The following is a 27,862-nucleotide window of genomic DNA, read 5'->3' as shown; positions in this document are numbered from 1 at the left end:
GCTACACATGATACCTGTTTCATGCACTTTACACCTATTAACTCCTCATCCAATCCTGTAACCGAGGTAGTAGTATTTTTCTAGCCTACAGATGAAGAAACTGAGGCACACTGAGGGTGCCTTGCCCAAGGTCACATACAACCTCAGTCAGTATAAAAGTCATTGGTAAGGCAAGAAATAGCTGACAGCAGAAGTCTCCAAAATTCTGCATCTAGAAGTAAGCTTGTCCTGGGTGTGAACTGGGAGGAAGTTATCTTTTTCGCAGCTCCAGCAAAAGGTATCCAGCAGGCCACGGGGCCCCACTAGCCTCTGTGGAGAGGCAGCATGGGAAGCAGCTCTGCATGTGGGCTGGTAGGGCCAGCTTACCGGCCTCTGCTACTTATCAGCAGGGTGAGAGCAGGCAATTCCCTTCTCACTTTAATTCTCTCAACTGAAAATGAAGTTCATAAAAACACTGATCTCCAGAGTTATGAGAATAGTTCCTGGTATATAGTGATCACTCAATAAAACCTAGCTATTCTCTCTCCCCCCGCTCCACTTCCTGTTCTTTATTACCATCCATCCTGGCCCTCAGAGCTAATATAACATAGCACAGTGTACTGCTATTTAACTCCCTGGGCATGTGTCTTGTCTCATTGACGAGACTGTGCACTTCTGGAGGTCAGGGAGCTAGTTCCACACATCCCATTCCTCACAGTTTTTGGCACAATGCCTTCCCCTTCGCATGTGCTCAAGGAACACAGGGCCTTGATTATCTAGTTATTTCAGAAGGTATCCCAACGGTGGAGGGCGTGTCCCAGGCTTGTTGAGGTGCAGAGATTCATCCTTCTTCTCCACAGCCCTCATGGTACCTGTCCTCCCAGGAACACTGAGCTCCTACTTTTTCCCTACCAAGGAGCAATTCAGGTGAATTATTTCCTCCAGCACTTTGACATATTTTCACTACAGTTTAAGTAATACTTAAAGTAGAAGGGGAGTTATGTCACATGGTAGGTTACGATCGTTATCACACCTCTACTCAACAGAAAAAAATGCCAAGCAAATTGTTTTCTGAGGTTTCAGGTGGGCAGAAAGTCAGCTGCAATCTAATCACATCCTGATCCATCCGTCTGTCTATCCTGCAATCCTGACACTGTAGAAGGCAAAGGAAAGGGGATTGGAATGAGAATTCAGAAATAGAGCGGTTTTTGACTCCACTCTATATCTTTCTGATACTGCACAAATTGTTCATTTTGTCTGGGCCCAAGTTTCCAGATCTTTGAAATAAGGGGTTCAGACCAAATTATATATCTCCAAGGCTTTCCAGCAAGGCTACCCAGCCATGTGGTGGACACTGGGATGCACCTGGCTCACTTCTGGAATGAATGACTCATTTCCCCAGCTGCTGGAGTAATGTCAATAGTAAGCTTCTTCACGCTTTGGCTGAAGAGGGCTGACTCATCCGGGATCACACGCCTTCCCGAGAGGCCGGTACTGTCCTCAGTGGCTGGGAGAGGCAGCATTGACATGTAACAGCTTGGTCCCCTTACCCCGACTCAGGACTCCTCCGAGGGGTCGTCCCAGAACTCCCTATGGGGTAAACCCAACTTCCACTGAGACTGTTCTGCAGCTCTGCTTCTCCCTCTGTCTAATTCTGCTGCCTTCCCTTCCCTTAAATGGGCTCCCATCCCCAGGGCACTCCCTAATAAACCACCTGCACACTAATCTCCACGTCAGATCTGCTTGCCAGGAAGTCAAGCTGCAACACCCTGGAAATCACCTCTTCAATTAGAGAGGGCCTGGAGACAGTCCCCAGGAAACGGGTTCTCCAGTTCTCATGTGCAAATGGAGGTGATGCACCTTGGCTTACCTGCCATGCAGTTGCTGTGAGGATTAGATCAGATAATGAGAGTGAAAGCAGTTTGTAGTCTGTGAAGTGCTGTGCAAATGTTCATCACCATCATCATCATTATTATTTATTATACCAGCATTATGACTGAGCTGTAAGCTGACATGGAAAGGACCTGGTAATTAGAAGATCTCGGTTCTAGTCTTGCTTCTGTCTCAGATACAGCTTTGATCATGTTACCTCAAATAGAACATAGACATCAGCCTGTTCAAGGCCCTTGGTGACATTTTGCCAACCTCTTTTCCGGTCCCATCTCATGCACGTCCCACATTTTGTCCAAACAGTCCATCGTTCTTCTTCAAACCTGCCCCAAATTTTATCACATCTGAGCCGTTGCGCACACCATCACGTTGACTCTAAAGCCATGGGCTAAGCTTTGCCCACTGAAACCCGACCTGCTGTTTAAGACTCATTGCAAATATGACAGGCACGTCAGGAGGCGTCTCCTTCTAGCTATTGACTAACAACTCTCCTTCCCTTCAGAGCACACTTTCCAGAATTAGTAATCCACACGGAGGGCTTTCCCCTGCCTGTCTCCCAGGGGGTTCCTCAAACCACCAGTCTGCTCTGATCCACTGCTCTCACTTCGGTCATCTGTCAGTTGACAAGTCAATGGCAAAATATTGCACTTGACCTCACTGCAACGGTTAAGACTGTTGACTATTTGCTTTATAAAACTCTCAGTCCTTCTGAGCTACCACTGTTTTCTCTCTTGGTTCTCTTCTGACTGTTCCTTCTCAGCCTCCTTCACTGGCTCCTCTTTTTCCCCTCTTAGAAACTCAGCCCTCCACACCTCCCTGTTTGCTCTCTCCGGGGCAGCTCACCCACTCATGTACAAGGCTTTAAAACCAACCTGTATGTTGTTAATTCCCAAGTTTGTAACTGGCTAGGACTTTCCGTGAATTCCCAGATCAGGCAACCAACTGCCTCTTGTACATATTTATTTACCTGTAATCACACGGGTACAAATACATGCTTCAAGTTGAACTCACCTTCTTTTTTAACCACTCCCAAAAGATGAATGACCTTCAAAGAAAACCCATGCCCACTAAGTCTAGGCGTGTCCCCAAATTTACCATGCTGATTTACTTCTTTACTAGTTTCCTTCCTCTCTACTTGCCTAAGTCTTAGCACTCATCCCTTCAAGCCCTAGCTCAAGTGTTATCTCCTTCACAAAGCCCTCCCAACAGCTCAATCCTTGTTGTCCACCGCTTCATCCCAAACCATCCTTTTTCTACTTTTGTCATTCCTAAATGCACTGTAGACAACTGAAGAGGAGAGTCTTGCTTATAATCTCACAACTTGGGCACAGTAAGATGGGGTAATGGCGTTGAAAACTCCTCTATGTTTTAAAGAAAAGTTTCTCCGTGAGTGGTAAGAAGATGGATGCCTACCTGTAGACCTTGAGCAATGAAGATCAGACAGTCAAGAAAGATAAGTCCTCTAAATGCCGACTGACCCATAGGACTGACCCTGTTCCAGGCACCCACCAGAGGGTTTCAAGAAGTACCACTAGCTTCTGGCCACTCTGGAAACTTTGAACATTTCTTGAATGTCCACAGCACATATACTCATATAGAGTCTGCCTATAATGACCGTCTTACTCCTTCTTGTTTCCTTATAGTTGAAGTCCTCAGCCCAGATATTACCTCTGTGAAGCTTTCCAACTTGCCCTAGGCTCCCCATGAATTTCTTTCTTAATCTTCTGTTCTGCTGGGGCACTTGGTTCCCACTCCTATAGCTCTTACCAAATCACAGTCTAGTTGGTGAGTTTTACATCTCAGTCCCTGAAAGTGTCTCAGGTAACCGAGGGCCAGGCCTGCATCATATTCATCTTTGGGCTGTCAGTTCAAATGAGTAAGGTGTGGGGCTTCCCTGGTGGCGTAGTGGTTGAGAGTCCACCTGCCGATGCAGGGGACACAGGTTCATGCCCCGGTCCGGGAGGATCCCACATGCCGTGGAGCGGCTGGGCCTGTGAGCCATGGCCGCTGAGCCTGCGCGTCCGGAGCCTGTGCTCCGCAACGGGAGAGGCCACAACAGTGAGAGGCCCACGTACCGCAAAAAAAAAAAAAAAAAAAAAGAGTAAGGTGTGAACAGTATGGGTTGCTGGGTGCTTTACAGACACCCAAAGAGGAGAGGCTACTTATTAATTTCAATTTATGGAAGAAAAAAATAGGCTTAGGAAAGCTAGGAGACTTATTAAACCGCTGTACCCCCAGCCCCTGAAACATAAATATTTGTTCAAAGACTGAATAAATATATTTATTTGAGGTTATGAAGCTAACAAATGGTAAAGCAGGAAATCACACCCAGATCTCTCTGACTCCGAATCCCACGTTCTCAGCAGCCCTAGAAATCCTCCTTCCTTTACTTCACAGCACTGTGAAAAAAGAGACAAAAGCCCAGCCTAGCATCTCGCAGGAGCGCTCTGTTCTCTTCCTTTGCCGTCTCTTTGACAGGTGAAATAAGCCCTGCTCGTGTATTCTATTTCAAACATTTTAACCACTTTCCCAAACCTCTATGGCGTCATTTGAGGTTTTCTCTACACCCACTAAAATATGAAAGCTCAGCTGGGCACAGCACTTACTGGGCTAACTAGAGTAGGAGAAGTAACCTTGTTGAAGGCACGATAAAAAGTCATTGACCCAGAAGGAAAGAGGTGGACACTTTGACTTTATATAAAAGTATACACATTCTTTCAAGGCTGTCCCATCCAAATTACAAAGGAAAACAAAAAGTTTTGCTCTGAAACTCCCAAAGCCAAAACTCTGAATATATACTTTAAAGTCTGGGCATTGCCACTCTCAGATGGCATAGTGAATTCTTTAAAAATGCTCTTTAAAAGAATAATGTTTTGGTATACTTCTTTTCCTAACAAAAATAAATCAAATGGTAGAGGGAAAAAAAACCCTACATGAAAAAGCATACAGTTTCACACCTACCCAAAATTAACGGTTGTCAAGTATTCTTCAAAGGCCCATATAACAGGTGCTTTGCAACCAGGCAATTTCATTGTGGGTGCTAAGCCTAAAATTAAGCCCAGGAACCAGAGAAGTTCAATGCCTATGGAAGTTGCTATGCTCAGATTGATATTTAAACTTTGTAAACCCAGGTTTGTCATATCTACTTGCCTCTGCCCAAAAATGCTTAGGTGTTCGCTACTAACAAGCTATTACACCTTTTCGGTAGGGCACCCGCTGGTGAGGGCATTGGTGCTGACATGGGTCCTGTTTAGACATTGCTATGGCCGGTTCACTTTGTAATGTTTCTTGAAGACGCTACTATTGTCTTACAGATCACAAGTCATGCAAAAACCACAAGGGAAAGCTCAGTGCAAAACCAGAAGTAACACTGTAAAATATTCAAAGAGTCCTTGGTGAGCTCAGTCACTTTATCTCCCTATATGGGAGACACTGGTCATGTTCTTGGGAGAATGGAACCACCTCTAGGAGCTGGTCCATCAGGATGAAGAACATTTCACTGCACTTTAATAATCTAGCATTTAGAGTGAAACAGTCTATTTTCCTGGGAACTGAGGCTTAATATTCCTGCCCAGCATTAGCTAATTCTACTCTTGGTAACTACAGTTATTACAAACCTTTGATTGCAGTGTCTAGCATATCTTTGATTCATATAAGTCAGTTTCAACATTACATCTAACCACTGCACAATGACTGAGAAATTCAACAATAATGGTTGGATGCCTCCTCCATTAAAAAAAAAAAGAAAAAAAAAGAAAAGCATAGTCCTAAAATGTTCATCAAGATTATTATGTTTTTAAGACAAATACAAGTGGCATTTTGGAATCTTGAATTGAATTAGACATCACCATCGTAAATATGATAGAACTTAAGGTATTTAAGTTCACTTACCTTTTGGGCATTTTCCCCATCTTCAATTGCAAAATCTAGTCTGGGGTTGATCAGGTCTTTTAGTGTTAAACAATTTACCTCCATCTGTAATGCACAGTTACATTAGAAAATGACTTTAAATTGGATACTCTTTCCTTCAACAAAAATATCTATTACTTGCTCATGAACATGAACTTCCGCTCCCTAAACTCATCCTGGGAATTTTCAGGATTGTGGCCACTCCAACTCTCCGAAACGCACACGAACGAGCACAAACACTTAAGTGTGCTTAGTAATTACTGAAATTGGGAAGAAAAAAACCCCGATAAAAATAATACTTTTTAATGAAAAGCAACAGGACAAAATTAAGTTTCAAGTCAGGAGAGTGTAGGGCAAATCTGTCAGAAAGCACAGGGTCTCCTAGGTCAGTTAATTTTGGCGCAAAGAACGGGGAGGAATTCGGCTTTGAGGGGTTTTGAATCAGGGGGGAAGGAAACCTGATCGCTAGACCAAACCCACTCAGCGCTCAGCGCAGCTCTTTCCCAGGCCTCCGAGCAGACCCCAAATATAAACTTTTCCAATGAAACCCCCAGATCGTGAGGAAGGGCAAGTTCCCTACTGCCCGGCCGGAGGGAGAGCTGGAGCCCAGACACCCCTCGCACGCCTGGTCCTGCGGCAGCCGGGGAGGGGAAGGGTGGCAGGCTGGCAGCCGGGGCGGGAGGGTCCCCTTTCGCCCCAATTCCCGCCTCCCCGCCAGCGCCGGGGCCGCACGCTACTTACTCCCCCTTTGCGAAGGAGCCTTCCTGCCTCTACCGGGACCTCCACGACCCCACAGCAGCGCGGGATCAGCTGGGCGAGTCGATCAGCAGCCGGGCGGCGACATCGGGCGGGGAAAGCGAGGCGCGCAGTTCCCCGCTCCGAGTGCCCTGCGCTAGCGGGGACCCCGCGGCGTCCGGGCAGCGCCAGCGCTCCGACACGCCGAGCGCGACTCTAGCTCCGGATCGCAGTCCCCGCTAAAACACCTCCTCTGGCGCCTTGAGACCGAATTTGAGAATCCACCAATCAGCGGCGGCCGGCGAGGCTGCGCCGGCCAATCGCGCGGCGGCACGGCCCGGGCTCGCCGCCCCTCGGAGTCTTGGCGCTCCTGGGCGCGCGTTTCGACCTCACCCGCCCAATTGTTGCCGCCTCGCCCCCTCCCCCTTCCGGGTACCTGGAAACCTCGGGCCCGGGAGCCAATTCTTGCCGGGTACGCGGGCCCGGGCGGCCGCGGGAAGCCAAGGTGGGGGCGGCGCGGGGCGGCGGGAGGAGGAGGAGGAGGACTCTTTTGTTATGCGTAAAAGACCCGCCCGTCCAGCGGCTTGCGGCGCGGGGAGACCGCGGGCACAGCCTGAGGAGGGTAGAGCAGATGGAGTGTGGAAAAACGATATACATGCTCTGGATGCTGCCGCCGCCACCCCTCCCCCCAGCAACCTGCGCGGAAGCGAAGTTGTCCAGGCTTGTTGGGGCAAACTTCTTAACACGAACGCTGGTGTGACACGTGAACCATGGTTACCACTCTATGCTGCGAGCAGATGGCACGCCAGTTAGCTGTGGAAACTCGACTGCCAGCAGAACCAGCTGTTTTTTCTTTGCAAGTCCAGAAAAGTTTATTGGTGTTGTTACCTTTTCAGATCATCGCCAATAATTAGCCTTATTAAATAACTCTCTGCAGTATGGACTAGCATTCTGGGAAAGTCGAGAAAATTTCCTCAACATTGCTGATTTGTATGAAATGTTTCACTTCCCTCAACCTTAGTTTCTTACTTAAAATAGGAATGTTGATAGAGACAGCCGTTTGTGTGTGTGTGTGTGTGTGTGTGTGTGTGTGTGTTAATAGACATTAAGAACAGCTTTAAATTTACAGAAAAATTGAGACGATAGCACAGGGAGTTCCCGCATATCTGGCACCCAGTTTCACCTATTCATGAACATCTTTACTGTGTAGTGCGTTTGTTAAATGAACCGATATTGCTATATTATTCTTAACGAAAGTCATTATTCAGATTTCCGTAATTTTTATCCAATGTCCTTTTTTCTGTTCCAGGATACAGCATTACATTTAGTCTTCATGTCTCCATAGGCTCCTCTTGGCTGTGACAATTTCTCATACTTTGCTCATTTTTGATGACCTCGACAATGTTGAGGAGTACTGACTGGTAAGTTCTTTTGTAGGATGTTCCACTATTGGAATTTGCCAGCCTTCTTTAAAGCATGTCTGCAGACATTTCCCTACAAACTGTATCCTTTCTAGCAAGGATATCATTCTCCTTATTATCCTTTCTGTACCAAGTGCTTCACTTTCCACCCCTCACCTCCCGAATTTATATATTAAACATATAAACGTACTTAAACAAACTTTCTGCACAATTCAGAATGCTCAGTCAAGTGCTTCACTTTGTACTCTATTTAGGTTGCTGATAAATACAGCCTAAAAATCACTGCTAGATCATACATTAAAAAGCCCCCCCAAAAAAGCATGGAAAATATTACACTTAAAGAAAAATAACAATAGTTATAAAAATTTGACACTTTTATAATAGAAATGATATTTTAAGCTGAAATCTGTCTTGTAAGTAGAAGCATAAGGAGACAACTATAAAGAATAAAATTGCAATTTATTAAATTTTGCACTTGTGTAGAAGCAGAAAATTAGATGAAGATTTTTTTTTCCCAACTGTATTGATTTCCTGTGGCTATTGTAACTAATTACCACAGACTGGTTGGTAAGCCAGAAATTTATTCTCTCACAATTCTGGAGGCCAGAAGTCTGAAATCAAGATGTTGGCAGGGCCACACTCCCTCTGGCGCGCTGGAAGAGAATCTTTTCCTCGTCTCCTCCAGCTTCTGGTGGCTGTAAGCAGTCCTGATGAATGTATGGCTGTCTCACTCAGATCTCTGCCTTGGTGGTCACATTGCCTCCTCTTGGTGGGTCTTAAATCTCTCCTCTGTGCCACTTGAAAGGATACCTGTCATTGGATCTAGGTCCCATCTATACAACCTAGAATGATCTCATCTCAAGAGCCTTGATTACGTCTGTAAAGACCTTTCCAAATAAGGTAACATTCACCGGTTCCAGGGATTAGGACATGGATGTGCCTTTTTTGGGGACCCCCATTCAGCCTTCTAGATCACCATTTCAATGATTAAAGTCCATTCATTTCTCTAATATTTCAAAATAATATTGGTTGTTTCTTTGAAGTTAGGCAGTTTTATGTTACAGACCTTTTCCTAGCATTTTCAGAGTATTTTTTCCATCTATTTCAATTAAAATGTAGCCTCTATCTATTCAAAACACGAAAAACAATATGGAGCCTCAAACACTTGTAATTTCATTGATTGCTTAAAGCAAGAGTGATCTTAGATTTGGAGGAAAACTGGAAAATGTGGGCTTCCCTGGGGCGCAGTGGTTGAGAGTCCGCCTGTCGATGCAGGGGACACGGGTTCGTGCCCCGGTCTGGGAGGAGCCCACATGCCGCGGAGCGGCTGGGCCCGTGAGCCATGGCCGCTGAGCCTGCGCGTCCGGAGCCTGTGCTCCGCAACGGGAGAGGCCACAGCAGTGAGAGGCCTGCGTACTGCAAAAAAAACAAAACAAAACAAACACTAGAAAATGCATGTTTGTTGGGCAAATTCAGAGACAGTACTCCATTTATATTGTACCACTTATTTATACTGATGTTTTCAAGTCCCAGAATTTGTAAATAATCTGTCAGTTTCTCAGTTGAAGCTGATGGTGGCTGGGAGCTCAGGTCAGACATCGAGAAAATGTGCCTTCTTCACGCGACTTGATTTTCCTCACAGCGTGGTGATTCAAGTTGGTTGGACATACATGGTGTCTCAGGGCTCCAAAAAGAGTCTCCTAGCCCACAAAGTGGAAATTTTACTTTGCGCACTTTTGTGATGTAACCTCAGAACTAAGATAGCATCAATTCTTCTGTACTTTTTAAAACGAAGCAGTCAAAGATCCATTCATATTTAAGAGGTGAGGACATATACCCTACTTCTCAATGGGAGAAGTGACAAAGAATTTGGGGCCATATTTTAAAATTGCCACACCACGTTTCATGCTATCTGAAGTATTTTACAGTTCTACCTCGATAATCTTTGCCTTAAAGATCATTGACTTTGGAACAGTATAATATTACCTACGTGGCCACAGTCCCCAGGGTTCTGTATTGTGCTAAGCCCGTGGTTCTCAATCCTGTCCGTGCTTTAAAATCACCTGCAGAGATTTTTTTAAAATTTCTATGCCTGAACTGCACACTCAGAGATTTCTAACGGAGTCGATCTGGAATTGGACTTGGGTATTAAGTTTTTTTCAATTCCTAGTGTCTTGTTCCTTTGCACATGCTAATTGTATGGTTATGCATCGACTCCTTTGGATGCCTCTGACTCAGTGGTTTCAGAAATGGATCCTCAGGTCCCATCAGTGAGGACAGGAAGAGTTGGGCAGGTGTATTGCTCTCTGGAATAGGTGCAGAGGTTTCAAAGGGCTGGATCTTCCTGGTTTATGGCCATGTCATCACTGGTTTTCGGAAGGAGATGAGGTTGTAAATGAGAAATCTGATGGGCAGGTGGAGGTTAACAGAAGAATGAACAGCAAGGGCTGTGATCAGAATATACACAGATGATGACTGACATTCCTCTGTATACAAGACGTACTGCATGCCTTCTCAAACTTGGACATAGTCTTTTGCCCTTTTGGAGTTCTGAATCTCAAGATTTATCACACTTTACAGAAAGAATAAATGTAGTGAAATATGATCCATGTCATTTAGCCTGAGTTGTCCAGTTAATGTATCAGCTTCCTCTGATATTTTCCTTTCTTTCTACACTGCAAGCACAGTCATCTTGGTGTAACATCTGTTCGCAAGAATTCAGTCACAGAAGGGAATTAGAAACTGATTTTTCACCACATGGATAACAGAAGGACCTTGACTTCACATCCTGGCAGTTCTGAGGTCTCTGACTGGATCGGTTTAACGGTTCTTCTTAAACTGAGGGCTGCCATTTAAAATGGCCTTTGTCTTCAGCTATTCCTGGGTCTGAGAATGTGATATATTTGCTTCTCTAACTGCTTGCAGGTTCAGAGAAGGCAGAAAATTTATTCTTGGCTGACTGTAAGCAATGTCAGAAGGAGAATGAGTTCATGATTGGTTCCTCCTCATGGCCTTAGCAACAATTAAAAAAAAAAGATATTAATACCAAAGGGCAGTTATGGCTCCCATCTCAAATGACATCCAGATGTCCAGCTGTTCAAAGAGAGCTGCTTAAGCTGTGGTTACGTGTCCCATAGGGAACAGAGGGAATTCATTCTTTATCTTTACAGACTCCTTGTCATCCTGGGCACTATTGAGCAAGGTCAGTTTCCTTAATGATTGTGTGATTTGCGTCCTCACTTAATGAAAAGATAGCATATTTTGTGTGCATGTTTGCATGTGTGTACTTATGTGTGCATGTTATAGGCAAGGATGCAGGGAGTGGGTTGTGCTGTAACATTTCAGACCACAGCAGATAGGATGGATTTTGAGCTGGGTTAGGTGTTTCCGGGAATAATGTGATAACGGAGAGTGTATAGTGGGACACCGCTTTACGTGATGGAACATTTATGCTGCAGGTTTGGGCGTGGTTGTTTGGAGAGACCACAATGTTTGGAGGGTAAAAATGGAGATTGACCGCTGCCCTGGAACCGAGATTCTGGCTAAAATGGGGGACAGGCATCCCGTTAATCTCCAGAGCCTTATCTAGAAGGGAAGGAATTCACTTTGAGTAGTGGAGAGACATAGGTTCTAGATCAAGCTTGGCCGTGGAACAAAAGGTACTGCCTACCTAGGCCTCAGTTTTTTTCTTTAAACTGGTTTGTGTGATTTGGAGGACCTTTGAAGAACCTTCCATTTCTGTCATTCTAAGTGTTTATTGGACACTTAGGATATCCTCTTAAAACTGCTGCTGGCGTCTAATCACATAGTGTGGATGTGTAAGATGTTTGCTGAAGTCACTTTTTTATTTCCATATTTGGTGAAACTGGACACATCTCTACTAATCGTATTACATTATGTACATACGTACATTAATAATGAGAATGTTAAAAAACATCAGGCCGAAGACTGACATTTATCATCTCTATTTTTCTAAGGTTAGAATTAAAGGCTGCAGGTAACTTTTTATACCTTCCTAATAGCATTATTTTAATAGCATTTTTTCATTATAATGCTTTGTAGGACCAAATGAAAATGTTTTCATTGTGAAGTGGAAAGAAGAGTCTGGGGTTAGGGGCTCAGGGACTGGAAACTTAACTTTAAATACTTCAAATATTATCTTTTCCTAACCTAGAGCCATCTCATCGTATGCAGGGGCCTTCAGCCTTGGAAAAACTGGACAAGTAGAGTATTGAGCCCAAATGGAGATACATTAGCCCACAACTTCACTAAACAGTTGGGGGAAGTGTTGATATACAAAGGTTAAGGTATTGTCTCCAAGAAGTCCCTCTTAAAATGCAAACTGTTCCTGGAAAGAGTAATCACTTAACCAACATCATCCATGTAGCATGTTGAGACATTTATCCTCAGACCACACCTGGGGGTAAAAATTGGGTTAACCTTAAAGTACAAAACATTGTTTCTTTGTAATACCTCCTATAAAACACTGGACCTTCTAGCCTTGTTCAGAGACTCACTCCTGCCTCTCCCGTGAATTCTGGGCGCCCCCAGTCACACATACTCTGAAACAAGTCCCTTCAACCTCCCTGATACCCAAGGCCTCCACTGCAATATGTTGGTTTCTTTCTACCCCTACTGGGGATGCATGACATCAGATATCTCCATGTAGCCTGGCTACTCCTGCTGATGAAGCTGTTGTCACTCCGAAAGTCAGGGATGTCCTGTGATGCCACTGTGTCCTCTGTCAAGGGCGCCAGCTGCTGCTGCTGCTGCCATCAAGTGAAGCCAGATCTGGATCTTCACTGGTGCTGCTGCCGGAGAGTATGGGAGATAGCCTTGACCCCCATCTGCACCCTCCTCTCAGCCCCCAGCAAAGTCTTATCAGGTCAGTTCCTTTCTATGCTGAAATAGGCAGTCAGAGAACAATCCCTCTTGGTGGTTGTTTTTCACTTATTATCCTTATTCCTAAGCATTCAGGCTGTGGACCACATCTGGGTAGTAGGCACTGTGTTATACTCATAATTCCTCCCCCCCGCCATGGTTGAGACATTGTAATTGGACCAAATTTTGGTCTCTTTGGTTGAATTATTTCCCCAAATGCTCCTCTCTCCTCCTCTAGTTGCAAACTAAGAGGGCCAATTCTTGGATCTGTATTAATGTCCTCATTATACTTAGATAAGTTTATCAATGTGTCTGTAGACAATAGGACCTACAAGGAGAGAGAGCTCAGGGCAGGCATAGTTGAGTGGGGCAGATGGAAGTGGAATCAGGTAAGATTGGGGGCAGGAGGAAAGCTTGAATGGAGGTGACTATGTTCCTAGTGGGGTAGGACGAGAAAGAATCTCCTGAGAAAAGGAGAAAGATTCAGAAAGGAGTGTGAGAAAATGGAGGCTTGCTTGACCAACTTAATGGAATTGTTTGGGATTCTTGGATTATTATTCTTGTCAGAGATTTAAGATATGAATAAAATCTGCAGTGGGTAAAATCTCTAGATACAGCATGCCTGTCCAATAAACTGCCATGTCCATGTTGGTACAACAGAGACTTTTGTTCTTATAGTTGGCTGCACTTATAAAGAATGATACCATCTAGCATGGGGACCTGTAAGCCCTTGCAAATTAGGACATAGTCTTTTGGTCTACATTTTAATGATGCCATAATTACTTTAATTAAGTTCTCTTTCTCTCCTCTCCACATGTTGTCTGTTATAAAAGCCCCATCAAAAGTGATTGTGTTTTGTGCAAAGGAGTGCCGAAACATTCTTTTGTTTAATGTTATTTTTTAAAGTTGTAAGTCCTTATTTGTAAGACAGCATAGTTTCCTTTATTTTGTCTTATGCTTTATGTAGTTTAAGTAAAGTGAGAATATTTTTTTTTAAGTTTTTTTGGTTTTGTTTTTGGTTTTTTACTTTTCATGTGGACCATTTTTAAAGTCTTTATTGAATTTGTTACAATACTGCTTCTGTTTTATGTTTTGGTTTTTTGGCCCCAAGGCATGTGGGATCTTAGCTTCCTGACCAGGGATGGAACCCACACCCCAGGCGTTGGAAGGTGAAGTCTTAACCACTGGACTGCCAGTGAAGTCCCGAGAATATTTTCTTATTCCTTATGTGTTTTGCTTTTTGCAAATAATGTCCAATATTTTGTTGCATTTATTTCTCCCCTCTTAGGCCTTACACCTCTTTAGTAAACTGGTCTAATATCCTTTGTGAGTGCGTATGTGTCTAATTCCTCTTTGTTTCAGTTTTCAACATGCTTTTAGCTGATGATGTTAAATTCTGCCTATCCTTTTGACTCAAGAAAGACTTCTTCCTGTTTCCAGCACCCAGTTTACTGGATTTCTTATTGTTTAATTATGTTCCCATGTGGCCACTTTTATTATTTTCTTAAGCTTGCTGAAATTTACTCTGGAATTGGTTTTTCCATTTTACTGATTTCTTGTCTCATGATTAAATATTTTATTGATGTTTGCAATTACAGTGACATGATGCTAGAGTATCCTCAGGGTACTTTGTGTTTGCTCTTTTCCTAAACCTTTTGTAATCTTGTGATTTTTAAAAAACAATTACAGATTTCAAGAAGTTTCCACCTTAGTCAGTGTCAGCTTAAACCAGGCGAAGTTGCTAGTTGGAGAACAATACAGTTATGTAAATGGATTCCATGTTTTTTCAGTGACTCTTCTAAACTAGTTAAAAATTACAAACTCAGCTGAGGCATAACTGAGAACATATTATAAAGAGAGGAAAGCAGACAGTATTGCCAGAGAGGAATACCACATGTTGTAACAATAGGACTAAAATTTTAAAAGGAAAAGCAAGAGATGGATTAAAATTTGTACAATAGAAAGAAATTAATTTTGCTCTCACCATTATCTAATAATTCTCTTGTTAAATATGCAATTAGAAGTAAGAGAGGTTAACCCTCCATGCAGTCTGTGAGTCAAGCTTCACTGACTTTCATGGCTATAAAACTGACATCTTGATCGTTTTCTTATTTAAAGTGGTAGCCTGCCATTTTTGTTTGTTTTAGAACAATCACAGTTGACTGTTTGAAAGAATCCAAAGCAATCTTGTCTCTCAGGCTAATGGCAGTTTCATGGTTAATATTAATGACAGCACTGAGGATGAATATATTTTAATAGTATTAAATCTCAATGAAAAGTTGTTATGGGCTGGGTAGCTCAGAAAGCATTCATAAGACCTTCAGTTAGTTTTGTTTACTTTTTACACATCAATTATTTATTTATTTATTTAAGATGTTGGGGGTAGGAGTTTAGTAATTTATTTATTTATTTTTGCTGAGTTGGGTCTTCTTTTCTGTGCAAGGGCTTTCTCTAATTGTGGCAAGCGGGGGCCACTCTTCATCACGTTGCACTGGCCTCTCACTATCGCGTCCTCTCTCGTTGCGGAGCACAGGCTCCAGACGCGCAGGCTCAGTAGTTGTGGCTCACGGGCCTAGTTGCTCCGCGGCATGTGGGATCTTCCCAGACCAGGGCTCGAACCCATGTCCCCTACATTAGCAGGCAGATTCTCAACCACTGCGCCACCAGGGAAGCCCAATTATTTATTTTTTAATAAATTTATTTTTTATTTTATTTATTTTTGGCTGCGTTGGGTCTTTGTTGCTGTGCACGGGCTTACTCTAGTTGTGGCGAGTGGGGGCTACTCTTTATTGCGGTGCGCGGGCTTCTCATTGTGGTGGCTTCTATTGTTGCAGAGCATGAGCTCTAGGCACGCGGGCTTCAGTAGTTGTAGCTTGCAGGCTCAATAGTTGTGGCACGCAGGCTCTAGAGCACAGGCTCAGTAGTTGTGGCTCATGGGCTTAGTGGCTCTGTGGCATGTGGGATCTTCCTGGACCAGGGCTCGAACCCGTGTCCCCTGCATTGGCAGGCAGATTCTTAACCACTGAGCCATCAGGGAAGTTCCTACACATCAATTATTTATACCTGTAATGAAACAATAATGCTGTTATGCATTGGCAGAGCCCTTTTCACTATTGAGGACACCAAGTACTTTATGAGCTGCTGGGAGCCAATTTCTGCTCTTGATGCATATATAGTTGTCTGTCGTGAGCCAACCAGAAGCATAGATAGCATTTATGCCTGAATTTCCGACAAGAAGCCTTTGGCACTACCTTAAAGACATACCCAGAATCCAAACACAGCTCCCTGCCTCCACCATCACCTCCTGATTCCAAGCCACCTTCACCTCCTCCTTGGATTGTTTTAACAGATCTCTCTATTTGTTGTCCCTCTGTAATTTATCCCTAAGCACCAGCTACAGTGGTCCAAATGAAAAGGTCATGTCCTCATTCTCCAGACACTTCAATGGCTCCCCAACTAATTCAAAGTAAAAGCCAAAGTCCTTACAATGGCCAGCAAGGTCTTAAGGATTTGACCTCTTTTTACACCTCTGATCTTATCGTCTTCAGCTTTTCCCCTTGTTTGCTTGGCTTTGGCCACACTCTGCTCCTTGCTGATCCCTGGGCACACTTACTCTGTTGCCTGAGGGCTGTGTATTGACTGTTCCCTCTGCCTGGAATGCGCTTTGTCCAGAGAGCTGCTTACCTCTCTCCTTCACTTTTTTCAGGAGCATTAATTCAGGTGCTGTTCGCTTCTGTAGCAAAGAAACCTTAAATTTACAGTGCGTTTAACAAAGCAGAAGTGTACCTCTCACTCCTATAACAGCTGATAATGGTGTACCTGGATAGCGGGTGGCTTTCCTGTAAGTGGCAACTCTTTGGCAACCCAGGCTCCTTCTCTTTGTGACTCTGCAGTCTCTTTGGCCAGGCCCCCAGGGCCTCTGTTTCTTGTTAGTGGAAGGGAAATCAGACAGTGGACATGGCATACGTCACCTGTACTCACATCCTCTTGAGAGAACAACTAGTCACAGGGCCACGCTGGATTCAAGGGGGAGCTGTGATCGTAGTCACTGGCTCTGTAGCATGTCCTAGCAAAACTTTAACACTGTGAACAGGGAGTAAAGACTCCTGGGGCAGCTAGTCATTTCTGTCACAGACTGCCTCCTGGCCACCCAATATCTATGTGACCTCCTCCCTAAAGGAAACAACCCAAAGTACCACCCAGGTGCCTCATCCATGACAAAGTCCAGGCACTCTGGGTAATGTGTTCCTTTGGTCCAGAGACCTATGAATTCAAAAACGAAGTGCGGGCTTCCCTGGTGGTGCAGTGGTTGAGAGTCCGCCTGCTGATGCAGGGGACGCGGGTTCATGCCCCGGTCCGGGTAGATCCCACATGCCGCGGAGCAGCTGGGCCTGTGAGCCATGGCCACTGAGCCTGCGCGTCTGGAGCCTGTGCTCCGCAAAGGGAGAGGCCACAACAGTGAGAGGCCCGCGTATTGGGGAAAAAAAAAAAAAATATGGACGAGGAACAGGATAACCACAACAGAAACTTGTGTTTATGAAAGGGCAGACTGGGAGATCCTTGGCGGTAACTGGTCCATAACAATGAGGAATCCGACTGGGCAGGTGCTGTGAAGGCTCCCTGCCCGGGACGTGGTGCAGATTCTTCCTTAGACCATGCTCCTGCTCAGTGGGTGGAACTTGCTTGTTCACTCTTCTCTGTGGTCCTTGACTCTGGCCTCTGGGATGTTCTTCTTGTCCATTATCCTTTCTGCTGATACCTAAGATGAGCATTAAGGAATATGACCTCCTTGGAGCTCGCACCGTTTTTACAGCCTGCTTCCTGCTGGTAGATATTGAGGTCCTTGGGAGGATGTTTTACAGTCACAGGCTTTGTAAGGCCCAGACCACTATTCTTCAGAAACATTATTCCCTTGATTTCTAGTTGGTTCCATGTGCGGTAATCATATCCCAAGTTCTTTCCTAGAAGTGATTCTTACACCTGCTCTCTTTCTTTCCTTTCTTGCCCCTATACTTCCCTTAATTTAATGGGGCTTACTGGAGGCCCCTTGAAGCAATAGGCTTGATGAGAAGAGAATAAGTTCCCATGATCTGTGTTTCAGCTTTGCACACCTCTGCTTAACGAAAGCAACTTAATGGGTGCTTCTGCTCAAAACACTTTAGGTCTTATCTCCTACTGTTTGGTGTCTAGAAGCAGTCAACTTTCTAAGCCTGCAAGGCCTCAAACCCACCTTAATTCCTAGATTTTCTTTATTCTGTTCCATTTCTGTTTGCAAGCTAGCCAGTTCTTTCCTGAGCACATTTCTTTCTTGAACTCTTTGTTCAGTGCAGAGAGGAGCATTCAGCACCTTTTTTGGACAGAATTTTGCCCCCTCAAATTCATATGTTGAAGCCCTAACCTTCAATGTGACTGTTTTTGGAGATAGGGCCTTTACGGAGGTAATTAAGGTTAAACAATGTAATAATGGTGGGACGCTAATCCAATAGGACTGGTGTCCTTATAAGAAGAGGAAGAGACACCAGGAGTACATATGCACGGAAAAAAGGCCATATGAAGACACAGCAAGAAGGCAGCCATCTGAAAGCCCAGGAGAGAGGGCTAACCAGAAACCAACCCTGCTGGCACCTTGATCTTGGACTTCCAGCCTCCAAACTGTGAGAAAATAAACTTCTGCTGTGTATTTGCTGTATGTGTATTTTATTATGGCAGCCCTAGTAGACTAATACAGCGTCTTTTGGCATCTGGATCTTTCAAACGACTTATTCTAATGCTACAGGATCACTAGGTACTTGTTTTGTCTTACAAGTGTGCCCACGTAATAGTTTAACATTGCATGGGTCTCTGATTTCCAGCTTCTAATGTCTATGTTGTGCCATCTCCTACCTGATTGCCAAGTCAATGCTCTATATTTTAGTTTTTTGGGTTTTTTTTAAGACACCACTTCAAGGAATCAGTTTCTGTAACAAATGGACCTCAAAACTTTGGAAGATCAACATAAAAGAAGTTTATTTTTCTCTCATATAACACTAAAAATTATTATATCCTGTTGGTGGGTGGCTGTCTTCCACATGGAGATTCAGGGACCCACCTCCTTTCATCTTGGCTCCAGCATATTCTAAACCTGCAGTGTCCAATGTGGTACCACCTGTGGCTACTGAGTACTTGAAAAGTGGCCATCAGTACTGGAAGTATGCTGTAAGTGCAAAACACATAACTAGATTTTGAAAAAAAGAATATAAAGTGTTCATGAATATTTTATATTGAATGTATACTGGAATATATTTTGGAGATATTGGGTTCAAAAATGCATTATTGAAATGAATTTAACCCATTTCTGCTAGCAATAATCACATCTTGGATGAACTCCCTTGGCTACAGTACTGCCACTACACAAAGCTATAATATATATATATATATTTTACACAAAGTAACAATATATATATTAGTGTGGCTACTAGAAAACTTAAAATTACGTATATGGCTCACATTGTATTTCTCTCGGACAGCCCTGTTCTAAAGCCTCAGAGTCTTCTGCTTCACTTGGCAGAAAGGGAAAGAGACAGTGGAGGAGCCACTTCAGATTCATAAAAACCCCAGCTTACAGGTAAGAGAAAGCTCATCTGCTCAATTCCATTGTGAGAATTAGTTACATGGCTATGTCCAGATGTGAGAGGGCTTGGGAAATGTCATCCTGGCTCAGAGGCCACCTCGTAGCGACAGTTCTAATCTAAGAAGGGGAGTGCAAATGATTGTGGACAGCTAGCCCTCTCCAACACAAGGTCTGTGCTCAAGCATCATCTCCTTGGTGAAGTCTTCCCTGACTACTGCAGCCACCTGCAGGCCACCCCTAGCATTCCCTGTCTTCCTTCCTTGTTTTATTTTTCTTTAGAACATTCCACGATTTGACACATCACGTTTTGTGTATTTGTTCATTTTCTTTCTTTCTCACTATATGTAAACTCCTTGAAATAATTTTTTAAAAATTTCTTTATTGTGGTAAAATATACACAACATAAAATTTACTATCTTAACCATTTTTATGTATGACATTCAGTGGTATTAAAAACCTTCATATTTTTATGCAGCCATCAGCACCATCCATATCCAGAACTCTTTTCATCTTGCAAAACTGAAACTCTGTACCCATTAGACAATAGCTTCCCATTTCCCTCTTCCTTCATCTCCTAGCAACCACCATTCTACTTTCTGTCCCTGTGATTTTGACTACTGTAAGTATCTCATATAACTAGAATGAAACAGTATTTTTCTTCTTGTGACTGGCATATTTCACTTAGCGTAATGTCCTCAAGATTAATCCATGTTGTGGCCTATGTCAAAATTTCCTTCTTTTTTAAGGCTGAATAATATTCCATTATATGTATATATCGCCTTTTGCTTATTCAGTCATCTGTCTATGGACACTTGGATGACGTCTGCATTTTAGCTGTTGTGAATAATGCTTCTATGAATATGGGTATACATATATCCCTGATGTCCCAAATATCCCACAGAGACCCTGATTTCAATTCAATTGAATATGTACCCAAAATTGGAATTGCTGGATCACATGGTAGTTCTATTTTGAACTTTTTGGGAAATGTCCATACTGTTTTTCACAGTGACTACAGCATTTTACATTCCAAACAATGCACGAGATTCCAATTTCCCAACATCCTTGCCAACATTTGTTATCTTCTGTTTTTTTGTTTTGTTTTGCTTTATAGTAGCCATCTTAATGGGTGTGAGGAAGTATCTCATTGTGGTTTTGATTTGCATTTGCCTCATGATTAGTGATATCGAGCATTTTTTCATGTGCTTATTGGCTATTTGTATGTCTTTGGAGGAATGTTTAATAATATCTGAAGGCATTGATTTTCATCTGTGGATTCAGTGCTGTGTGACTCATGCCTGGAACTGTGCTGCCATGTACCAGACACTCAAGGATTATATGCGACCAAATAAACAATTGAACCTTACTGGCCTGCTAAGGCACAGATAAAGCATTGAGGAAGGAAATTAGGTACTTAGTTCAGAACTCATTAGTACAGTCAAGATAAATGATATATTCTGTCAGTTTGTAAATATGAGCAAACCAGAGTTAGACATAGTGGCGATGTCAACTTAACATCACAGATTTTTAAACTTGAGCAGAAATTTGCTACCCTGGTGTTTTGTTTGCTCTGCACAGTATTGATTTTTTTTTGAGAATTTTAATTTTTTAATTTATTTTTTTATTAGTGACTAAAAATATCTGGATACTTTTACAGTTTTTTTTAAATCGAGATTTTATTTTTTCTTCTCCTGTTTATTTTTTAAGTCTTACTCTACTTATACTCTTTCAGTGGTATTATTTAACTTGTATCATATCAGCATAACAGTAATAATAATTATAATGATGATAATAAATAATTTATGAGGTTAAAAAGAAGACAAACCTAATTCTAGACAACAAATATATGTAGGCCAAGAGGGGGGATATCAGAGTTAAGTTTCTAAACTCCTTGTAGTGTAGGAGGGGGTTAAAATATTAACTATAGGCTGTTAGTTATTATGAATGCAAGATATTGGGTTGGCCAAAAAATTCGTTTGGGTTTTTCCGTAATGTCTTACGGAAAAACCCAAACGAATTTTTTGGCCAACCCAATATTATTTAAAAGATAATCAGTAAAGAGTAGACACAGAGTCTGTAATCTTCAGCCAGTAGAAGGAAAAAATCAAACAAGAAAGCAAACCACAATTCCACTCCTAGGTATATACCCAAAATAGTTGAAAGCAGGGACTTGAGCAGATATTTGCATATCCATTTTTACCACACAGTTATTCAGAATATAGAAAAGATGGAAACAAGTCAAATGTTCATCAGCAGGTGAATGGATAAGCAAATTATGGTATGTACATACAATAGAATATTATTCAGACATAAAAAGGAATGAAGTTACAATACATGCTACAACATGGATGAATTTTGACAATTTTATGCTACGTGAAATAAGCCAGACACAAAAGGACAAAGACTGCATGAGTGTACTTATGTGAAATATCAAGAATAGGCAAATTGGGGCTTCCCTGGTGGCGCAGTGGTTGAGAGTCTGCCTGCCGATGCAGGGGACACGGGTTCGTGCCCCGGTCTGGGAAGATCCCACATGCCGCGGAGCGACTAGGCCCATGAGCCATGGCCGCTGAGCCTGCGCGTCCAGAGCCTGTGCTCCGCAACGGGAGAGGCCCGCGTACCACAAAAAAAAAAAAAAAAAAAAAAAAAAAATAGGTAAATTCATAGAGACAGCAGTAGATTAAAGTTACCAGGGGCTGGGGGATGGGAAGAATAGGGAATTATTGTTTAATTGTTACAGAGTTTGTTTGGGGTGATGAAAAAGTTTTGGAAATAGTGGTGATGGTTGCACAACATTGTGAATGTAACTAATGCCACTAAATTGTACACTTAAAAATTATTAAAATGGCAAATTTATGTTATTTGTATTTTACCATAAAAATTATTTTTTAAATGAGAGCAAACCAACAATTTGCTCAAAGAAAGAATAAAAAAAAATTAAAAAGTACAGTAAAGAGAAAGAGCAAGATGATAGGAACAAGTCCAGCTAACAGTATCTGTAAATCATCTGAACTTATCAGCTAAAAGACAGAGGTTGTTAGATATAAAAATGCAAAATCCATTTGCATGTTTATAAGAAACACACCTGAAACATAGGGACTAAGAAAGGTTGAGAGTGAAGGAAAAGTAAAAGAATTAAAAGAATTTTAAAAAGACATACCAGGAAAATACTAACGAAAAGAAAGTTCAAGTTTCTGTAGTTATATTAAACTTGTCTTAAACTTTAAGACAAAACATATTGTTATGGGTAAGAGAGTCATAAAAATGATAAAAGGTTTATTTCAACAGGAAGTTCTAGTAATTCTAAATTTACAGAGCTCAATAAAATATCTAAAATACAATGTAAAATTTATAAACCCTCGAAATATATAGAACAAAATTGATAAAACTATATGAGAAGTGGACAAATGAAATACTCGAATGGAATATTTCAACACATGACTGTCAATTATTGATGGTCATGTAGACCAAATATATAATGAACATATGGAAGATGAATCACACATTTAACAGCTGTGAGTTAATAGATATGTATAGAACCATGTTTCTAGGACCACTGATTAAAGAATGCATATTATACTGGAGAATATGAGGAACATTAAAACAAACAAGCAAACAAACAAACAAACAAACCTGACCATGTGCTAGGCCATAAAACAAGCCTTAACCGATTTCAAAGATTAGGTATCGTGTAATTCATATTTTCTGTCAGTAATGCAATCTGGTATACAATCAAAATAACAAAGATATTAAAAAATGCAAAACCCCACACTTTTGAACATTTAAAAATGTATTTTTAAATAACTCTAAGTCAAAAAGGAATAATATTGAAGATTAAAATATACTTAGAGCTCAATGATAATGAAAGTACTAAGGATAAAACTTGAGGGATGGGCAACAGAGGTATTTAGAAGGAAATTTATAGTAATAAATGCTTTTTAAAGAAAAAGAATGTAGGTTGAAAATCAAGGAGGAAGACATACAGCTAGAAAAAAATGGAATAAAGAAAAAGAAAGTCAAAGAAAACAAATTATAAAAATAAAAGCAGAGATTAATGTAAACGAAAATAAAGATACAATGGAGAGGATAAACAAAGCACTAAATTTCGCATCTAAGTATATATCCTACAGAAACTCTTACACGTTTGTATCAGACAAAAAAGATATAAAGGACAGAAATACATTACTAAAATTGAGATAAATGAAAATGGACATAAGTGAAAGTCACAAATAATCAAAATGGATACAAAAAGAAACAAAATCTGAATAGCATTATATCTTTTGAATAATTTGAATTTATAATTAAAAGCCTTCCCACAAGGAAAACTCTAGTCTCAGATGGACTTACTAGTGAATTCTACCAAAAATTTAAGAAAGAATAATACCAGTCATACATAAAAGCTTGAAGAAATAAAAGAGAAAGAAACCCTTCCCAAGTCATTTTATGAGACCAGAAATTCTCTGATAACAAAGATATTAAAAGATAAGACCATTATTCCTTAGGAACACAGAAAAGTTCTTAACAAAATATTAGCAAGTCAAATTCATCATCTATAAATAGGGTAACACACATGACCAAATTAGATTTATCCCAGATATGCAAGATTGGTTTAGTATTCAACAATCAATTAATGTAATTCAAATGTAATTAAAGAATAATAAAAGGGAAAAAACATTATTATCTTCATAGGTACAGTAAAAGTACTTTTAAAAATTCAACACTAATTAATGATTTAAAAGATCCTTGGGAGACTAGATATAGGACGCTTCTTCAACCTGATAAAGGGAATTTGAAGACCCAGCAACTAATACCATATTTAATAGTGAAATACTGGATACTTTTCCTATAAGATTGGGAACATGCAAGAGTATGTACTTTCACTACTTTTATTCAAGATTTTTCCTGGAGATTATAGCTGTTGCAACAGGCAAGAAACCAAATAATAGGTGTATAGATTGGAAAGAAAGAAGTAAAACTTTCTATTTGTAGAAGATGATAGTATATGTAAAAAACCCCAATGAAGCTGCAAAAAAACTACTAGAACTAGTAGTGAATTTAGCCAGGTGACGTAAGTTCGATATACAAAATTTTATTGAATTTTTTTAATACTAGCAACAAATAATTGGGAAATCAAATTAAAAGAAACACGTACTATTTTCTAGCATAAAAATAAAATACCTAAAAATAAATTTAACAAAATATATTGAATATGTGCATATAGAACATTACCATACATTGCTGAGGAAAATTAAAGATCTAAACAAATGGGGATGCACATAATTAGATTCATGGATTGGAGGAATCAATGCTATTAAAATTTCAAAATTCCCCCAGTTGTTTTATTGATTCAACGTAGTCCCAGTCAAAATTCCTGTAGCCTTTCTTTTATAGATATTGGCAAATTTATATGGAAATACAGAAGATCTAGACTAGCCAATGTAATTTGAGAAATAAGAATCAAGTTAGAAGTTATGCTATCTAATTTCAAGATGTCATAAAGTTATAGGACTTAAGATAATGAATTTTAGCCTAAGAGTAGACATACAGATGAATGGAATAGAATAGTGAGTCCAGAAAAAAAATATATACACACATTAATTGATTTTTGATAGGATTTCAGGGTCATTCAGTGGATTAAATGGTAATGTTTTCAACAAAGGATGTTGAGATAATTGGATATCCACATGGAATAAAATGACTCTCAGCACATACTTCACACTTCACACAAAGACTATCTTGAAATGGATCATAGACCTAAATGTAAAAGCCAAAACTATAAAACTTAAGAGGAAAGTATGAGACAATCTCTGTGACTTTGGAGTAGGCAATAGTTTTTGAGATAGTACAAACTGTAAAATCTTTAAAAAGGATAAATTAGATTTCATTGAAATTAAAACCTTTTATTCTTGGAATAAGGAAGTGAAAGCATGACATAGACTGGGAGAAATTATTCTCAATACATATATACGAAAAAGGTACTTTTATCCTTGTTCTGGATTTTCTTTTGGCATCCAGAATGCATAAAGCTCTGCGACAACTCAAAAATAGGAAGACAAACAACCCAATAATAAATGAGCAAAAGATTTGAACAGATACATGGCAAAAAAGATATATAAATGGTCAATAAACACATAAAAAGATGCTCAGCGTTATTATTTATCAGAATAATGCAAACAAAAACTATAGTGATATACCACTACTGACCCCATAGCATGCTTAAAAAATGAAAAAGGTTAACAATATCAAGTGTTGGCAAAGATGTGGAGCATCTGTAACTTATACATTGCTGGAAGGAGTATAAAATGGTACACACACTTTGGAAAACAGTTATATAGTTTAAGTTAAACATGCAGTTATATTATCTAGCAATTCTATGTGTGGGTATTTACCTAACATAAGTGAAATTTTGTGTCAGCACAAAGCCTTAATCATGAACTCATAGCAACTTTATTCATAATAGCACCAAACTGGAAACAACTCAAAGGTCCATCAAGAAGTGAGTGAATAAACGAACTGTAGTATAGCCATATGACAGAATATTGCTCCGTGATAAATAGAAAGGAACACAACAACATGGAAGAATCTCAAACATATTATTATGCAGCAAAGAAGCCAAAGAATAGTACATTTTGTGTGATTCTGTTTACTTGATATTCTAGAAAATGCAAAATGTAACCTACTGGGACAGAAAGCACGTAAGTGGTTCCCTAGGGCTGGGAGTGAGATGGGGTTGACCACAAAGAGCCACAGTAACATTTTTGGGTGAAGAAATGTTCTGTATCTGGATTATGGTGGTAGTTACACATTGTGGTAGTTATAAATTGTCAAAATTCTTCTAATGGCATACTTAAATAAGTGTAGTTTATCATATGTAAATTATACTTCAATAAAGCTGATTGAAAAGATGGATGGCAAAGAAATCAATGTCTGATCACCTCACCTTAGTTTAACCTGGCTGTTCTTCATGGCCAGTGGAGTGGGAACATGGTGTCTAATTTGGGTACTACAGTCAGGAAGGCTTTGAAATTACTGGTGGAGCTACTCCATTCCAGAAATTTCTCTGATTTCTTTGATTGCTCTTTTTGTTGACATCTGTTCTTTTTTTTTAATGTCTTTATTGGAGTATAATTGCTTTACAATGGTGTGTTAGTTTCTGCTTTATAACAAAGTGAATCAGTTATACATATACATGTATCCTCATATCTCTTCCCTCTTGTGTCTCCCTCCCTCCCAACCCCCCATCCCACCCTTATAGGTGATCACAAAGCACCAAGCTGATCTCCCTGTGCTATGCGGCTGCTTCCCACTAGCTGTCTATTTTACATTTGGTAGTGTATATATGTCCATGCCACTCTCTCACTTTGTCCCAACTTACCCTTCCCCCTCCCCATATCCTCAAGTCCATTTTCTAGTAGATCTGCATCTTTATTCCTGTCTTGCCCCCAGGTTTTTTATGACCATCTTTTTTTTAGATTCCATATATATGTGTTAGCATATGGTATTTGTTTTTCTCTTTCTGACTTAACTTCACTCTATATGACAGACTCTAGGTTCATCCACCTCACTACGAATAACTCAATTTCGTTTCTTGTTATGGCTGAGTAATATTCCATTGTATATATGTGCCACATCTTCTTTATCCATTCATCTGTTGATGGACACCTAGGTTGCTTCCATGTCCTGGCTATTTTAAATAGAGCTGTAATGAATATTATGGAACATGACTCTTTTTGAATTATGGTTTTCTCAGGGTATACACCCAGTAGTGGGATTGCTGGGTCGTATAGTAGTTCTACTTTTAGTTTTTCGAGGAACCTCCATACTGTTCTCCATAGTGGCTGTATCAGATTACATTCTCACCAACAGGGCAAGAGGGTTCCCTTTTCTCCACACCCTCTCCAGCGTTTATTGTTTGTGTATTTTTTGATGATGGCCATTCTGACTGGTGTGAGATGATATCTCATTGTAGTTTTGGTTTGCATTTCTCTAATGATTAATGATTTTGAGCATTCTTTCATGTGTGTGTTAGCACTCTGTATATCTTCTTTGGAGAAATGTCTATTTAGGTCTTCTGCCCATTTTTCGATTAGGTTGTTTGTTTTTCTGATATTGAGCTGCATGAGCTGCTTGTAAATTTTGGAGATTAATCCTTTGTCAGTTCCTTCATTTGCAAATATTTTCTCCCATTCTGAGGGTTGTCCTTTGGTCTTGTTTATGGTTTCCTTTGCTGTTCAAAAGTGTTTAAGTTTCATTAGGTCCCATTTGTTTATTTTTATTTCCATTTCTCTAGGAGGTGGATCAAAAAGGATCTTGCTGTGATTTATGTCATAGAGTGTTCTGCCTATGTTTTCCTCTAACAGTTTGATAGTGTCTGGCGTTACATCTAAGGTCTTTAATCCATTTTGAGTTTATTTTTGTGTATGGTGTTAGGGAGTGT

General features: G+C 40.8%; 2 protein-coding genes across 15 annotated transcripts in view; one reads left to right on the top strand and one right to left on the bottom strand.

The window, feature by feature from the left end:
* Nucleotides 1-5,844, bottom strand: part of E2F7 (E2F transcription factor 7) — a gene marked incomplete at both ends in the record, with an annotated part of 28,998 nt that extends 23,154 nt beyond the window's left edge. The window contains one exon of the mRNA XM_079937033.1: nucleotides 5,761-5,844. Coding sequence (XP_079793159.1) covers nucleotides 5,761-5,844 — 84 coding nt within the window. The remainder of the gene's footprint in view (nucleotides 1-5,760) is intronic.
* NAV3 (neuron navigator 3) overlaps nucleotides 1-27,862 on the top strand; it is a 1,262,224-nt gene that overhangs the window by 143,414 nt on the left and 1,090,948 nt on the right. For 12 of the 14 annotated variants that reach the window (XR_013830383.1, XM_079936021.1, XM_079936019.1 and 9 more), the window contains 2 exons: nucleotides 7,823-7,934; nucleotides 19,322-19,419. The gene's annotated coding sequence lies outside the window, so the exon portion shown is untranslated. Of the gene's footprint in view, nucleotides 1-7,822; nucleotides 7,935-18,418; nucleotides 18,470-19,321; nucleotides 19,420-27,862 lie in introns of those variants that run through there. The other 2 variants (XM_079936020.1, XM_079936022.1) reach the window with 2 other exon arrangements.

Source organism: Stenella coeruleoalba (assembly GCF_951394435.1).
Source record: "Stenella coeruleoalba genome assembly, chromosome: 11".
NCBI classification, from domain to species: domain Eukaryota; kingdom Metazoa; phylum Chordata; class Mammalia; order Artiodactyla; family Delphinidae; genus Stenella; species Stenella coeruleoalba.
Note: the sequence above shows the minus strand (reverse complement) of the source record. Positions and strands in the feature narration are given on the sequence as shown.